The sequence below is a fragment of the Limulus polyphemus genome, unplaced genomic scaffold, assembly GCF_000517525.1.
Source record: "Limulus polyphemus unplaced genomic scaffold, Limulus_polyphemus-2.1.2 Scaffold1088, whole genome shotgun sequence".
Classification (NCBI taxonomy): Eukaryota; Metazoa; Arthropoda; class Merostomata; order Xiphosura; family Limulidae; genus Limulus; species Limulus polyphemus.
The window spans coordinates 91,436-108,681 of NW_013666698.1; the positions used below are offsets into that span (position 1 = coordinate 91,436).

The window sequence follows — 17,246 nt, forward strand, 5'->3', positions numbered from 1 at the left end:
CAATACATCTTCTAGATAATATAATTCTTCATCCAGTTCTTTTTTGAGCTGCAATTAATTTATGTTGTAGCCAGTAGTGCTATAATCCCTATTTTTTGAGACTTGTGATGAGCTGATGACCAATTTAATTAAAGATCAGTATGTGTTTTCTTCCTAAATGGTATGGCATGCCCAGGTGGTTAGGGCACTTGACTCGTAATCTGAGGGTCGCGGGTTCAAATCCCCATCCCACCAAACATGCTCACCCTTTCAGCTGTGGGAGCATTATAATGTGATGGCCAATCCTACTATTCATTGGTAAAAGAGTAGCCCAAGAGTTGGCAGTGGGTGGTGATGACTAGCTGCCTTCCCTCTAGTCTTTCACTGCTAAATTAGGGATGGCTAACACAGATAGCCCTCGTGTAGCTTTGCACAAAATTCAAAACAAACAATCTTTCTAAATACTTTTGTTTTAAAAGCATTATTAACCCTACTAACTATGACATTAAGAAAAGATAATTCACCCCCATTCTTAATATTGGGATGGAATGAATTTAAAAATATTAAAAACTGTTCAACCATTTGTCCAGAAACAAAGCCCACAAATGTATAATTAACATATCTGACAACAAATCATCTTAAATTAATCATACTTTTAACTTTATAATCAAGCCTGTTCATAAAGATTTTAACTAGAACAGGTGTTAATGGACTTTCCATTCTTATTCCTTCAATCCAATCATACCATTCCTCATAAAACTGAAATGCAGTTTGTGTTGCTGTAAAGATTAAGGTACATTTTAAATTCCAAAACGATACCTCACCTTTTCACACAGATAGCTTTTTTCCTCTTGAGTTCACGAGCTCTGCCAAATGGATTTGCCACCAGCCTTGTGAAAACTCCCACCTTATCTCATGTGAATTTGCACTGCTGCAGAACTTTCATGCAGCAGGACCCTCCATCAATAGGAGTGTGATACACTTCCATTTGCAATTATTCCCTCTACATTCACCTCACAAATACTCATTTTCTTCCTTGGCACTGTAGTGGACTGGTGTGTTTTTGAGTTCACTGAGATTTGCAATTTTTTTCAAATTTTCCTAAAATTTCAATTTTTACATTATTGAGTTTATTAAACACAATATGAATTAACAACTTAATATGAATATTTCTAAAGTTGATGTGAGTGAAGAATCTCCTCACACAGAATAAATTCACACCATTTCTGCTGGAAGTTCTTTTCTTATGGAAGACATGACGATCATCTTCCATCATATGATGGGGTCCATTATGCAGCTGGGACCCTCTGCTCCCATCTCTTTCACTAACCTTTCTTAACTACTCTGTCTAGTAAGTGACATCCTCAGACTTCTTCTGTTTTTCTTAACCTTATTTCTTGGGTACGTACAGTTATTTCTCTTACTCTATTGTCTTTTGACTTTTCCAGTTTGCTTTTCAATAAGCCTTTCTTCGCAAGTTCTTTATATTCATTGCATTGTTGGAATTTTATGGGAAGGGTATCCTTCTATATCAAGTCCTTCTCTTTTACACCTTTCCCCAGGACCTTTGCTTTGTTTCTTCTCTTCATTTGGAAAAATTTGGGGGTGTCCCTAAATCCATGGTATCTCTGGCTTCAGCTGCCCACCATCAATCTTGACCAACAAATTCTGTATCTCATTCTAGCCCTTTTTCCATTCCCTGTTCAATGGGCCTGGTGATTAGGATGCTCAATTTGCAATCTATGGGTTCAAATTCCTGTCATACTGAACATGCTCACCCTTTCTGCCATGGTGGCATTATAACGCGATGGTCTATTCCACTATTCATTGGTAAAAGAGTAGCCCCAGGATTGGCAATGGGTGGTATTGACTAACTTCCTTTCCTCTAGTCTATCACTGCTAAATTATGGATGGCTAGCTCAGATAATCCTCATATAGTTTTGAATGAAATTCAAAACAAACAAAACCTTCTCTAATGTCCTGTGTACATCCATTCTCCACTTCTTGTTCTGCTTACTCTCTTTTTCTTCCCTCCACCTCTTTGTCCCATCTGTCTTCCATTCCTCTCCTACCTGATCCTGATACCTTAGACATCACATTGAAGGGGGGGGGGGGTTGGAATTATGGGACAATTACCCCTTCCTAGGGTTCCTGGCTCCTTTGAATGTACTCACCCCCTAAAGATTGGGGAATGGCTTTCAATTATCAGCCTCCTTTCCCTCTGTTGTTTCTTGGTCTTCACACAATAACAGATTGTGAATTCTCCCTCTGTTGGTCATTTTAGCCTGGCCTGTGGGTGACCAAGGTTTATGTTTCAGATGGCATTCTCTACATACCAAGCAACTCATGGGGTTTTCTTCTATTTGTCAAGTTTTTAGGTATGGATGTATTTATGGGTCTGATTTTTACAGTAGGTGTATGTGACTTGTTGGTGATAAATTTCAACAATAAATAAACAGCACACAATCCACTTGTTTTAAAATATTATGTTAAAACAAGTCAAACGTATATACAATTTCATTACACATTTAATTACTACAGTTGTATCCAGAGCTTTAAATAATCATCTCTTTTTGTCAAAGTCCACACAATTCAGTTACTTTAGAGCTCAATTGATGATAAAAGTACTTATGTTACACTGTTGGTTACCACAGTTTTATCCAGAGCTTTGAACAGTTGTCTCTTTTCATCAAAAGTCCACAGAGGTTTGTTCATTTACTTCAGAACACAGTTGACAAGACAAATTATTCTTCTCTACCCTGTTGTTACAGTATAATTTGCAGTAATTTCACTTTAAAATTGCCGATATACACTTGTTATGGCAAAACTCACAAACACACAGTCTAGGTCTATTTGATTGTACCTCTTACTAATTTGCTTTATCTTAACTTATTTGAACTACATTTTGTACATGTATTTATAGACTGACAGAGGCCTTGAACGTTCTACAATCTTCACTACAATATGATGCAATACTAAATTGAAACAACGAGAAAACATTAGAAATTTCTAGTAACATAACGCAATAATACAACAAGCACCAATTCACAACAATTGAAATACACAATATATGATTTGTACACAGCTACATAAACAAACCTGCAATAAACTATCATAGTCATGTATATCGAACACTATGTCAAGGTAAAAGGTAAACATCCTTAGTGATTTGGGGCATGAATGAATATTCTAACAGATTCTCAAGGTTGCCAAATAAGTAACTCTAAACATGTTCACTCTCCATGATTTCAGACATCACTTCAGCTTTCTAAGGCAACACAGACAGAATTATCTGCAACTGGCTAGTTGAAAACTAAATTTAACACTCATGCTGTACTTAAATTAAAACAGTCGTGTATATATATAACACTATTCATTCACCTGGATCACATATTTAGTTCCATGCTTTTCTGTTTGGTATAGTGTCAGTCACCCTGCATTTTCTTTTGCATTATGCAGGTTTTTGCTTGTCCTCTTCATGCTTTGGGCCTGTGATCCATTTTATGTTGACATGTATAATCCTCCCAGCTTCACTTCTCTTTTTCTTCAAGACTGGTCATTTGAGGTGGCATGTCAATTTTTCTAATCCTTCCTCATCCTAACCCTGGTTCTCATTCACCTCGTAATTCCCTTCAGCTCAACTTGGTAACCCTCTCCCATTAACCTACTAGACCTATAATGTCTAGTCACCATGTTTCATACGTAACATTTATTTTCTGCACTTGAAGTACTTTCTCCTTTGAAACCATGTATCTTGTGGAACCTTTGTTTCCACCTGGCTGCATATGTATGTATCTTCTAATGTGCAGGGTTCCAACAACCTCGCAAATCCACCTCCCTTCTTCTACTTTGGAGGATCTTGTTTGGTTGCTAGACCTCTTTAACACCACCTCCAGTGTTGTCTTATCTCCTCCCAATCTAGACCTTCACCTATTTAAGGATGCTTCTCTCTCAGGATAGAGTGCATCTCTGAATATCAGTCTGACTTTTGGTTCTTGGTCCCTGGAGGAGCATTCTTTAGTTATCATGTCTTCAATCTGTTTGTTGTCCATTAAGCTTCCTCACAATTCTTTCCACTGGTTAGAGCCACTGTCTTGTCTCATATCAACTGCCAAGGGGACACACACTCCAGGTCCCCTGCCTCCTGAATTTAGACCTCCTCTTTTATGCCCATTCCATTCAGGTGAGTTCCATAACTGGTCATGTTCCAGGTTCACTGAATATTGTCACAGGCTGTATTTCTCGATGAGACCATGTCTTACATACAGAATGGTCTCTCCACTTACACATGCTCTGTTGATCTACTTTCAACTTACTACTTCCCAAATAATTCCATTTGCCACACCCCTCAAAACCAATCATCCTCTCTCTCTAATCTCTGGTCTATCTCTCTTTACCTCATCCCTTAGCCCTGGCTGTCTATGTCTTTAGTCATGTCGGATGCACAGATGTTTACTCTGATTTGGAACCCCTCTTACAGAATCCTATTGGTAGCCTCTCACTGGCAATCCCAATCTTGGTTTCCATAATCCATCTTTTCTCATCCAACTCCCCCTTCCCTTCCCTACATACCATTCCATCTGATCTAACTTCACATGTCCATCTTCATTGGGGAGCAACATCCTTTCATCTTCACATGTAAGATTTGTCTGGTCCATCACTCTTTGAGCTGTACCTTCCTATTTTCCCACTCTGATTACCCTTCTTCCTTTTCTGGGTACCACTGTACATGACATCTTTATCATCATTGGTTTCTCCTTCACCATTTCCTCTCTGACCACTTTGCTTTGTAACATATGTTCTACTGTTGCTTGTCTCTATTTTCCATCGTAGGCTATTGGGTGACATTTCTACCACCTTCAACCTATCCTGCTGCCACAGACCCAACTGCCATCCTCTATCTGACTGGAATCTCACTGTGGTTCTAATAACGTGTTTGATGTATCATCTTTCCCTGGACACACGTCTTCCTTCTTTATGTATGTGGTTGCTGTTGGTCAGATGTCTATGCCATGGTTTTCTCTCCAATTCTCTTAAATTCCAGTTACATTTTTTTTTGTTCCTGATAGGTCCTTCTTTCTCTAGCCTTCTGTAAAATGGTTAAGTGGTCATATCTTTCTCACATGCCTCTTCTTACTTTATCAGTTCTCTATGCTCATTTGGGTTCTCTTTTTCCACCCTTCAGAATGGACCCACCTGATTTTCCATCCAGTATGTACCTTTTTATGGTTGGACAAACAGAAGTCTTTTAGTGTCTCTTCTCATTAAATTTGTCTCCTAAAACATTCTCTAACTACTTTTTTCACAGTCTTTGATGCTCTTCTCGAGCCATGATAATAGAAAGCACTCCTGTCACTTTCCCTGGCTCTGCAAGTGCCCACTGTGAGATGGAGTGTTCAGCAAGACCACCTGAGGTTTCATTGTGGTATTTCTATCTATATTACTTTTCCTGTCCAATCAAGACTGTACTCATTCCATGGACTATCATATAAAAAGCCAGAACCATAGTGATGTTTATGCCTATTTCTCTGACTAGAATTAGTTTATTTTAAAAATAGGGCTTCACAGCCACCCATTGCACTGTCTCCATTAAAAGAACTTTCTGGACTGATGGGGATCTGGGCATATTTTCTGGGTCTCCCATTTTCATCAATTTGAACATAGGAGGCCCTTGCCACATCCCAACTCCCAGCCACTAGAGTGGTGAACCATGGAGAATCCTCACTGATTGGTACCTAACCACTGGGGCTAGAACAAGTGAGAAGTAGGGCTGGGGTGACACCGGAGTATAGTGAGGGTCAACCCACATATCTACCTATGATACATCACAATCTTCTTGTGGGATGATAGTATTTCTATTACAGGTCCATTCCACATTATTCTGACAAACAAAAACCACCCACTTTTGCATCTGGCATGTGACCCGTAAAGACTTATGGTCAAGTGGTGGTATACATAATACAGTGCCCTCCTCGCACAGCTGCCATGGGGCCCATGGAGACTGATGGTAAAGTTGAGGTGAACACTCCATATGCATCAGTGACGTATCACTCACATACCCTGCTCCCACAGCAGGTAAAAGGCCTGCAATTGCTGACAGTTGACAGAGGTTTATATAAGTATTCATACAGTGCCTTCCTTCTGCAGCTGACATAGGACATGTAGAGATTGATGATAGAAAAAAGGATACTTATCACAGGTGCCCCTTTCCCACTGCTAGTTTTGACCACTTGAGTTTGAGTAGGTGAGCACACAAGGTATGGTTTGAATGGGCCATAAAAGCATAATCTTCAAGAGTTACCATTCTAAAATTCAAATGATAATATGAATTTAGTAAAACTAAACCTACATGAGACAAAAAAATGTGATACGAAGTATATGTATGAGTAATTTATTTTTTAACGTAAATACCAATCTTTCACATTGTTTTATTTATTTTTATACATTTTTCTATCCCATTTTAGCTGTTTTGCTTTTAGATTTTAAAATTTTTATTGATGTTGTTTCAATATCTGCCTGTCCACTGTTATAATATCTAAAATTCAAATGATAATATATAGAAAGAAACACAGTAAAACTAAACCTACATGAGACAAAATAATGTGATACAACAATGTCTCAAGGTGAAGAAGTAAATTGGAAGATACACATATAAAATAACTTTAATGCAATATCATTGATTACCTGTGGACAACCATTTAAATTCGAAAAATTGTAACAAAATGTGAAAGCTTTTTAGATATAAAATACAAAGAAGCTCTTTTCATTAAGGAGAAAATCTCTTCCAAGAGGTTGGTCTGTGTAATATCTATGCATCTTTATTTATTTATGGATATAATTAATAGATAAAAATGTGTAAATGAATATACTAACATTGAAGACATAACTGTTTCCTTTGTTTTACCATTTATTTAACTGTTTAATGATGTGTTTGTTGTGTCCCAGCCACCCTGATGAGCTCTGAATTGAGGGAAATGCATCATCAGAAATGAATATGTCAAACATGGTGTGTTTGAAATGCTATTATTATACACTCTTTTAGTTCTAGAAAATCCCTAAGGGACTAGATAAAGATAGTAGCATTAAAAATATTATAGGCCTAACACTAATGTCTATGAAAAGTATTGTTAAATATAATCATGCTTTCAGGCTTGAAAAAGGCATTCACACCGTAACAACTACTGTTGTAACAATTGGCTTCTATAAAAAATAAATGTTGACAGCATTTCAGCTGCATAAAGGTAGAGAAGCTAGTGGTAAGTAACAGATTGACCAACCAGAGGATTTGGATCATTTCTTCAAACATTTCATGCAAATTATTGCTTGGAATAAGTGTACTCAGGGATAGGTGGTAAAAAATATGATGGTGAATCTAGAAAGTCTGTTATTTGACAATTTAAGAGTGCTTGGACAAGGAGCGACTTGATAGCTAGGACATGGCTGCCAGTGACTTGCACTGCTGATTCAATCTTGTGGGGAACTGAGAATTTCATATGGCCATAACTTATAGATGAAGGCCTCTTGAATACTTGAATGCTTATATGGATGATCTAAGTAGGTTGTATAGCAAAATATTTCAATGAATTGAGGTAATATTTGATAAGTTTATCATATGGTTGTCAAGTGAACTCATGTAGCAGGACATGAATCTCAAAGACATTTCATCTCTGTTGGAGGTAACCTTCTGTGTCAACACTTTTCAAGCAGAGGATGAAACCAGCAGTTGCTGGACTCTGCTCCAAAGCAACTTCCAGAATTCATGATGTTTCCAAAGTGTTGACTACCAGCCCCACTTCTGCAGAAGTTGCAAAGTATCATGGTGCAATTGCCATGGCTTCATATCTTCCCTAGCCCAGATTCCATGGCTACTCTGTTGATGCAACTGGAGATAAACTCACAATGATGCCAGAAGTATACTTGAACTATGGCTTACCAGATCACTTTTTATAGGGTTCCATAAACTGTTGCAAGATGACTATTGCATTCAAGTACCATTCAAATTGACCATTGTCATAGTAGCTTATTCAAAGAACCATGAACTTGGTAATCAAGTGGCATGTGTTTAAAGTCTTTGAGCAGTGGTGTATGCATTGCACTACATGTGCTGCCTATTGGAACAAACTAGCCATGTTAGGGAGAACTCTGGCAGAAGGTTGTAGGTTCTCTTCTTGAGAGAACTGTCCTAGATATAGCTGGGCCTTTGCTCAAACCTGAGAATAGTAATTGGTATGTGTTGGTCAATATTGATTACTTCAGTAAGATGAAAATTATCCATTGGCTTACATATTAATATAATCTGTCACAGATGTGGATGCTGAACAATGGATAACATGATTTGGAACATGTAAAAAGAGCCACTTGGATCAAAGGTCAACTTCAATAGGTAGTGTTAGCCAATTATATCAAGTATTAGGTGCAATGAAATGTATACTTCACCTAATTATCCTCAGTCTGATTGTTTGGCTGAATGGGCAGTACAGAATGTGATGTGAATGCTTGTGAAATTTGGGAACTTTGATTGAACTAATTGGGATGAGCACATACCATATGTCATGGTGACATTACATGCAACTGTATAGTAGTCAACTAGTTGTTCTTCAAATCTCCTTATGTTTGGCTGAAAAGTATAGCTACCAGTGAGTGGAATGTCTGCATTCAGCAATATTTGTTGTTATGGTAAAACAGTGATGGAATGAAGGTTTAAGACTGGTTGCTGGATTTGGCTATAGTACATGCCAGCAGTGCATAAGCAACTCTGTTTTGGCTTCATTGGCCCATTTTCTGTTAACAACTCATGTTCATTCGAGTTAAAATGGTCAACAAGTTTATAATCTACATAACCAATTAGCCCTTAAAGATCTCGGGTTTTTAGGAATCAGGAGAGAAGTAGATTGACTCTGATGAATAGAACATATTTTCAAACAGCTGATCAGCAGAAAGAGACTGGCAGCATATACTTGACTGTCTGAGAGGACTTAGATGAGGAAATGCTAGCAGAGGAGCAGCCCATCTACTGTGATGATTGGCTAAGATGTTGAGGTTACCTGCTAATCATTATGGCTGGGATTAAGTATTTGACTGACATATAAGATAATCAGTGAATGAAAGGAAATGACATTCCCTGCTTATGTAGCTATAGAGTGATAGTTGTAGTAAGATGTCTTCAGTATGTTGTGTGATAACCTCTTGAGTATTGCACAGTTCGGTTTGATGGTTAATTTAAAGATTAACAGCTTTTAATGGGGATTGTAATCCTTACTTTTTGAACTATAGAATGATATTTGGTAGCAAGGCATTAATCTAACATCTTTCAATAATCACTCAATTTATTTAGTTGAATTTTAGTTTTAGTGGCATAACTGTAGGTCATATTGTGCAAAATTTGATAGGATGTTAGATTGTTAGATAAGGTTCTAGAGAAATTGACAGTTAGTTTCGACTGTTGATAATGACTGGAAACTCTGACATGAATATTCTTTCCTTCCAAATACATAGATTAAGTATTGTGACAAATGTTGGTAGACAATCACCTGTAGGAACTTTCTAAGTTAACCTCTGGTCTTGTGCAGAAGTCAACATGACTTATATTGTATCACTTTGCAAGATTATATCTGATGGTCTAGCAGGTTTGTGTCAATCTTTTTGATGTACAGTAAGGAGTTGTTCTCTAATACAAAAAAAATGACATAGGTTGTATAAATCAGATAAAATATGTATCACTTTGTTAGCTTTTTGCATTTATCTAAAGTAGTTTACAGTACTAACACTAAAGGAGAACCAGTCTAATCACAGCCTTATAGCCAATGTGTATAAGACCATGATTAGACCGGTGCTCCTCTACAGAGCCAATGTCTGGACATCCGAGGAAGAAAGAATAAGGCTTGTTGATAAGATCAGAAATAAGAATGCTAAGATGGTTTTGGGAGTGTTGCTGAAAGAGAAGAGAACAAATAAGGAAATGGCAAGAGGCTGTGGAATCAAGGAAAAGGCAAGAGAAGCATGACTGAGATGGTTCAGTCATGTGAAGAGAATAGAAAGAATAAGGGGAGCATGTATATTTTATTTTCAATATTGTGTAGTTCAGATTACTCAGATTCCAATTTATTTTTATTTATTTTGTTTAAATTCTGATTTTATTGTAAGTTATAATTGCATTTTGTTATGGTTTGTTTTTATTTTGTTTAAATGAATTGTAATTTTGGCTGTTGGAATCTTTGTGTGAATAACGTTTCCATTTTCTTATGTGTGTGTAGCTATAATGGCATCATACGTGTAATCTAAGGTGGTGATTTCTGTAATCCACAACCTTGTAGTTATTCAATAATTTGACCTTTTTGATATTTAATTGTAAGGTTTTAGTCTATCAAAACTCTCAACTAGGGAATAAAAGAACTTTGATTGGAATTATCATAACTAGTGAAGGATATATCAAAGTATATTCAGATAATTTTTCTAAATATTTTGTTCAGGTGTTCTACATGTAGTTAGGTAAAACAGATCTTGGAAAGTATTAAAATTATACTAATGCTCTACCTTAGACAAGTTTACAAACAACGATTACTCCATGGAGCTTATAGCTGCTTGGCCTTGTTTCTGTCATGCCCTCCTGGAGTTTGGTCATACTCATTTTGAGGGATGATAGCAATTTTTGTACAAGTTAGTATGACTAGGGGGTGCATCTTTCTTAGACATGTATAATAAAATGATCATTGATCTAGGTAATCTAAGAATTGTGGGATACAGCACTAGAGCCTTAGTCTGACAAAACAGTGTGATACCATCATTCTTTCTCTTGTCTTCTTAACTGAAATCTTTTGAGACCTCTCTGTCACAGTAGCCAGTTGAAGTCAACATGAACTGGAAATTGGCTAGTTAAATAAAAACTTATTGTGTGAATAAAAAATTGTGTATGTTATGTTTGTTCTAATTTACTTTGCTGTCTGGGTTCATATTATTCTCTGCATAATATATCTATAACTTGCATTTCTGTTATGCATATAACTATCTGTTGGATTTCAGAAAGGTATGAAAGCTACAATACATAGTATTTATTTTAGTACATGATTAAAACACTTAAGTTCAGTAGGACTTGTGGCTTTATTTAACAATAAAAGTAAATTCAGTAAAATATTCCAATAATAGAAACTTTGTATATATTAAAATCAATAACAATGTTAAAATGATTTTGGGAAATAATTTTTCCAAACATATCTACTCCTTCTTAAATTTACAGCTACTACTCGATTGCCAAAGTTTCTTCCTTTGCCCATCTAAGTATTGTTCTAATTTTTTCTTCACTTGCTCCAGTCTTTTATCCTCCACTTAATTGCCCTTGGCGATAGTTTTCTCGTGACACTGTCCACCTATGTCAATGCGCCCTCTATCCTGGTACTGGCTATAAGCACCTCCTTTGGATAATGTTATCACTTTTTCTCGACAAAGCATCACTAATGGGTTTCCTAGTGCTACAATAGTGGAAACTAGTAATAGCAAGAGTAATAATTAGTGGAAACTAGTAATAGCAAGAGTAACAATTAGTGGAAACTAGTAATAGCGAGAGCAACAATTAGTGGAAACTAGTAATAGCGAGAGGAACAATTAGTGGAAACTAGTAATAGCGAGAGGAACAATTAGCGGAGTATTCTCCACATTATCTAATTGATTTTCACAATAAAAAAAAAATCTGTTTGGCAATCTGATTTACAATATAAATTCCCAGATTATTATAGCATCCCACAACAATCGGTCCACTATCCGTTGAGACTTTCAGCGATATAATTTAATCTGTTGGTTGGTTCTTCAAGAGTGTGATGTTTTGGGTCTTTTCCCAGTTGCTTTTGAGCCTGCACCTTACTTGATGGTTAAAAGGGCTGGAAGCAAATATATAGTTTTCCCTCTATCCACAGACATTGTGGTTCATGCAGGGAGATCTACTTCTCACTTAAATGAAGGGAAAGTTATGCCTTATTCAACACAGTTGTCGGAACTTTGTGATTTATCCTATCCTTGCCAGGAAGCATATTCCTACTCTCGAATTTAGGAGTTCTAATGCAGTTTTTGTAGTTAACCTGAATAGATCAATATCTCCTGTTGGGACAGGGTAAGTCTATGGACTTACAACTCTAAAATCAAACATTTTGTTTTCCTTACACTACACTTTGTTGGAAGACTCTCAGAATCACAAATTTCATTGATGACAAGCTGGAACCATTATTAGCATGCACATTGGTTAGATTGTTGGCTTGTACATTCATCCATGTTGTCATTGGTGTCTCGAATTTCATCAGCTCCTACAGGGGGTCATAATTCTGCCCATATTTGAGAGTCCCAACCCCCAACATCAATCCTTCTGTACATTCGTACCCAGAATAGATTCTGTCTATATCCAAGGGTTCCGCTGCTTGTTCAGATCACCGCCAGTGGTATCTATGATTATTGTATGCCTTTGGGGTCTATGGGGGATAGGATCCGAGAATTTCTAGACATGTGGTAACCTAAACCACTGATCCTGGAGCACTACATGTCCTTGAGTCAGGATTAGTCATTCAGTTCACATCTTCACCACTATTATCTATCCAACCTGTAGGGTTTCCATCTCCTGCAAATCCACGGGATTTGGAACTTAGTTCTAGGACTATCAGAGCTTGGTTGGTCTGGGGGTAATAAGTGAGTTGTGCTAGTTCTTTGGATTTTATTCCTGTCGGTTGTTGTGTTTAAGAAAACAGGAGATTGATGTCTAGTCATTGATCTTTCTCATCTATATCAATGCCTTGATTCTCCAAGTTTCACAAGTTACTCATTCCCCAATTTGAGATGAAATTTTTTACTAGGATTGTAGATGTCCAAGTTCATTGTAGTCAGCTCCTACCTGCACTATTGGGATTTTTGTGCACAAGAGTCAAGTACTACAGCTCAGGGTTTTTACCTTTGGACTAGCATCAGCTTTGCATGGGTTCTGCCAAATTGTACAAGTTTTTTCTCATCACCGCCATTCTATAGCACTATTCACACACCATTCCATAGATAACTGGTTACTACTGGCACCATCTCATCAACTGTAATAATATCACACCCAGATTCTACCTTCAGAAACAACCAAGGCAGGCTTCATTCTCAGAGCTGAAACATATATTCTTGCTCTAATTCAATATGTCATAAGTTTGAGTATTTTTTTTTTCAAATGTCTCTCAGTCAGGCTCAGCTGACTCATATCTGGTTTCACACTATGGAATAGGAAGTTCGACTCTTATCTTTACTTCACCCACTGCGCAAATGGTTCTTTCTCTTTAGGGAATGTAAGCATTACTCGAATCCTTCATGTCTTTGGGATGAGAGCATGAGATTTTTATAATGGTCTTTATGTGACCAAGGGATCATAATCATTGATTCACTAGATTCCAAGGTGTCCTTAATCAGGATCATTCTTCAATCTCGAGGAGTTGTTAAGTCAGGACACTACCAAGATATTGGTTCCTTTGCCACCACCTTGTCCAGAGTTCCATGTTTTCACGAATGCCTCGCTTCACGGATGGGGGTTCATATACCAACAGTTAGGAATTCCAGGGTCTATGCATGGATAACAAGGCTTCCTTGCACAATATTTTAGTCCTTCTTGCTCTTCAAAAGGCAATGCCTCATGGTCTGGGCTTATTAAGGAGAAAATTGTCAGGCTTCACTCTGACAATTCCATGGTGGTTGTTTTGGGTCCTTTCTCCCAAATGACCATTCCAGTTACCTAAATGGTATATAAAAATTACATTACATGTCCTTTCTCAGCCTCTGTTTGTGACCTGATTCTCATATGCCATGTATCACTATTACCTGAAGGTTTATTTTCCATTGCTGCTGACCTACAGACATAGCCAGAATGGTTTGTACTGTTTGTTCACAGACCACTTTATCATTCTACCTATGTCTTCAAACCAGTTCTTACCCAAGACACTGTCAGACAGGGAAGGGGTTAAATCCTTTACACTGATTCAACTGATCACTATTTGTCACTTCTATGACTGATTAGATTTCAATTGTTGTCATGTTCAGTGAAGCTCTTGAAGGTTTTGTTGCCTGCACTTAATGCTTTTAGAGATGCTAGACAATGACTTTTTTTGTATTCTGGACTCTCCTTGAAGGTGAGGAATCTTCTGCGAGTCACACCTAATCAGGTTTGTCACATTTCTATGTCTTTATCAGGATGTTTAAATTGCCCACTGGAGGACATGTGCAGACTGGTATGTGCATCCCTCAATACTTTTATCTCATATTACTTGCATTTTCTGGCAGTATCTTCATCTGAGGGTTTTCATCTACACCCTGTAGCTATCTTAATCACTTCTGCTATATTATACAGCGGGGTGGGTATTTTCATTTCTCTCTTACCTCATTTTCACAGGATCCCACACTGTGGTGAGTATTGTCCAGGCAGGTGTGCTTTTACCAAAGCAATTCCACACTAGCAACCACAAATCCAATATATTTTATTTAGGTTGCAACAGGCTCTGTAGAAATGAGGTGTTCCATAAGAACACACAGAGGCTGATCAGGTGGTATTACTATACTATGCTGGACCACCACTCATGGACTTTCACGAGTAAAGCATAAAGGGATCCTGCCTGTCCCTGCTGATCATTGGATTGAATAAATCAGGGCTGGTTTGCTTTTAAAAATTTAGGGAACTTGGTTCACCTATTACACTGTTCCTCAGGGATACCTAATGTGCATTACCCCCAAATTCTACTAGTGGAGCTAGGGAGTCCTTACAACACCCGGCTTCCAGTAAATGGGGTGGTGGACAGAGGATTTTCCTCAAAGTGTTAAGAGTGAATTTTATCCACTCTTGGAGAAGAGGGCAAAGTTGGGAGCGCTCATATCCGGGTCCCTGGATGTTTGTTTTTCCAGATGTCGGCAGGAGAGGCACCAACCTATGTAGGAGCCTACTCATAATACCAGTTCAGATTTGACACTCAGCAATCTGGTCGGGTTGAGTGTAGCCCTTCTTTTTGATTAATATTGGTTCAGTATATTGTTCATGGAAGGAGATCCACTATCTTTTAGTGATTCTGAATACAGGGTGGTCCCATCCTGTGTCCTTGGTTGAGCACAGTTTGTTCCACATTCTCCCCATGATTCCACGGGCAAGTGGAATTTACCTTGCCCACACAGTTGGAGAGTGAGGATAAGTGTTCATAATTCCAGTCCAGATGAGTTCTGTTTCCTCATTCTAAACCTGGGGTGTTGCCATTCGGACTTCTGCAGGTTGAGGAGAAAGTTTGTCCACTTTGGTGTTGCTCACCTTCTTGTTGTGTTTCCAGTGGCTTGTAACATATCACTCTATGGCTTCAGGTTGGGATCAGCTCATAAATATACATATATATATATATATATAGAGAGAGAGAGAGATTGTGGTCCAATAGCCTTAGCCACCAATGTGGGATATAGGGACCATGACCCTGTAATTTCAGCCCTGACTAGTATAATCTCTACTTTCTGGTTGGGGCCTGGCCATTAGTAATGACAAATCATGTAAAATTCCATATACTGTACATGAATTAAGTTCTGGGTGAAGAGCATACCTGTTCTGGATGTAGTGCACTAGAGTGCCAACCTTCTATTGACACATCCATGATCTGTGCAGACACTTTCTGTATGGATAATGCCCTCATTGCCTCCTCCATCTTATCAATGTGGGATTCTAGCTGTAAGTGTGGAAGGAGGAAAGTATGTTTTGGAAGTTAACATTTTCTTAAATCAAAAATGTATTTCCAGTAATACTTACCTCCTTTCACACTCTCCCACCCTTCCTCCCCACTAAGAGCTGGTGTTAGAGACTGGGATTGAGTCAGTCTCGAAAAAGTAATAACATTATCTGATTGATGTGCTTATATACAGTACCAGGATAGAGGGCTCATTGACATAAGTGGAGAGTATCACGAGACAAAGATCACAAAGGGCAACTAAGTGGGGTATAAAAGTCTGAAGCATGCGAGGTACGTATTATTGGAAATAAATTTTTTATTCAAGAAAATTCTAACAAATATTCTCACAGCTACTTTTTGCATTTATTTTTTCAGGTAGCTTCAATTCTGCTGAAGTTAATAACTGGATGGAGGAACTTCAAAATCTGAGAACTTTACATCCACATGATGGATCTGATGGAAGCCTTCCTAACAATGGTTATGTAAAAAAACTACAAGAATAATTTAATAGATAAATATTTATATCTTATTTCCTTCATCAAAACTGAACTAATATTGCATTAAGTATGCTTGTTTACAATTCCAAACTGCCCCAGATAAATGTTTCTCAGCATTTACAGTTGTATAATGATTTAAAACAATGCGCATTTTTATGTTAATATAGTAGTTGTGTTCATATATTTTCATCAGTTATGGGACTGGTAAATAAGATTTTGCTCAAATGCACAAATGAAAAAAATATTTACTTAAGTCTCTCACTATTGGCTCAGTCAAATTCAACCAAGATGCTGACCCCAAATTCACCTTTAAGAGTTTTCATACTATAACTTCTAATATGTTTTGTGTATTTTCACAAGCTTTCAGTAAACATTGTCTTTTGTAAACAAAAGATCAGAATTTTTCATTATTTTTACTACAAATTTCTCTGTGATTGTGTGAAGTCAAAGTATTGATTGATTTGAGTGCAAAGAGATTTTCATGTTAAATTTAAAAATACTTTTCTTCATCTGAAAATTATCAAATTTCATTTGCATAATCTCAAAACCTCCTAAATAAATTTCAATTGCTTTTTTCATTAAAACTTTATATCTTATCTGTTATTTTCTCTATCTTAACTCTATGCAGGGTTGGTTAATTTGATTAACTTTGTAACCACCATAACAAAATATGAAGTAAATCTAAATTAACCTTTTTTTCTTTCTTTCTAAAATGGCTTCAAATTGTAACATGAAACTATACTTGCTTATCCTAAATAGCTTGAAGCTCATAACAGTATACATCTCTTTCTGTTTAAAGATTATTAATTTATTGTCCTTTGAACCATGTCTAAATAATAATCCTGCCACACAAACTGTAAACCATTTGGCAAACACATAGCTCACTTTATCAAATTACATAATGCACGAACTCTTGTGAATGTAACTCCTGAAAGTTTTTTATTATTATTGTTATTTTTTTTTTTTCTTTACCTTACCTAATCAAATGTAATACGTTTATAATTTTTACATTTTAGTTTCTTTTATAATGATAAGTAAAGAATACACATGAAAAACGAGAAATATAGTACTTCCCAGG

At 37.1% G+C, this 17,246-nt stretch overlaps 1 protein-coding gene across 7 annotated transcripts in view; it reads left to right on the plus strand.

Moving 5' to 3' along the window:
- LOC106462070 (HD domain-containing protein 2-like) overlaps positions 1-16,654 on the plus strand; it is a 107,491-nt gene extending 90,837 nt beyond the window's left edge. For 4 of the 7 annotated variants that reach the window (XM_022389205.1, XM_022389203.1, XM_022389204.1 and 1 more), the window contains exon 7: positions 16,047-16,652. In XM_022389205.1, the coding sequence (XP_022244913.1) occupies positions 16,047-16,174 (128 nt within the window). In that variant the 3' untranslated portion in view covers positions 16,175-16,652. Of the gene's footprint in view, positions 1-16,046 lie in introns of all 7 variants that reach the window. The other 3 variants (XM_022389201.1, XM_022389200.1, XM_013921952.2) reach the window with 3 other exon arrangements.
- Positions 16,655-17,246: the final 592 nt, after the last annotated feature.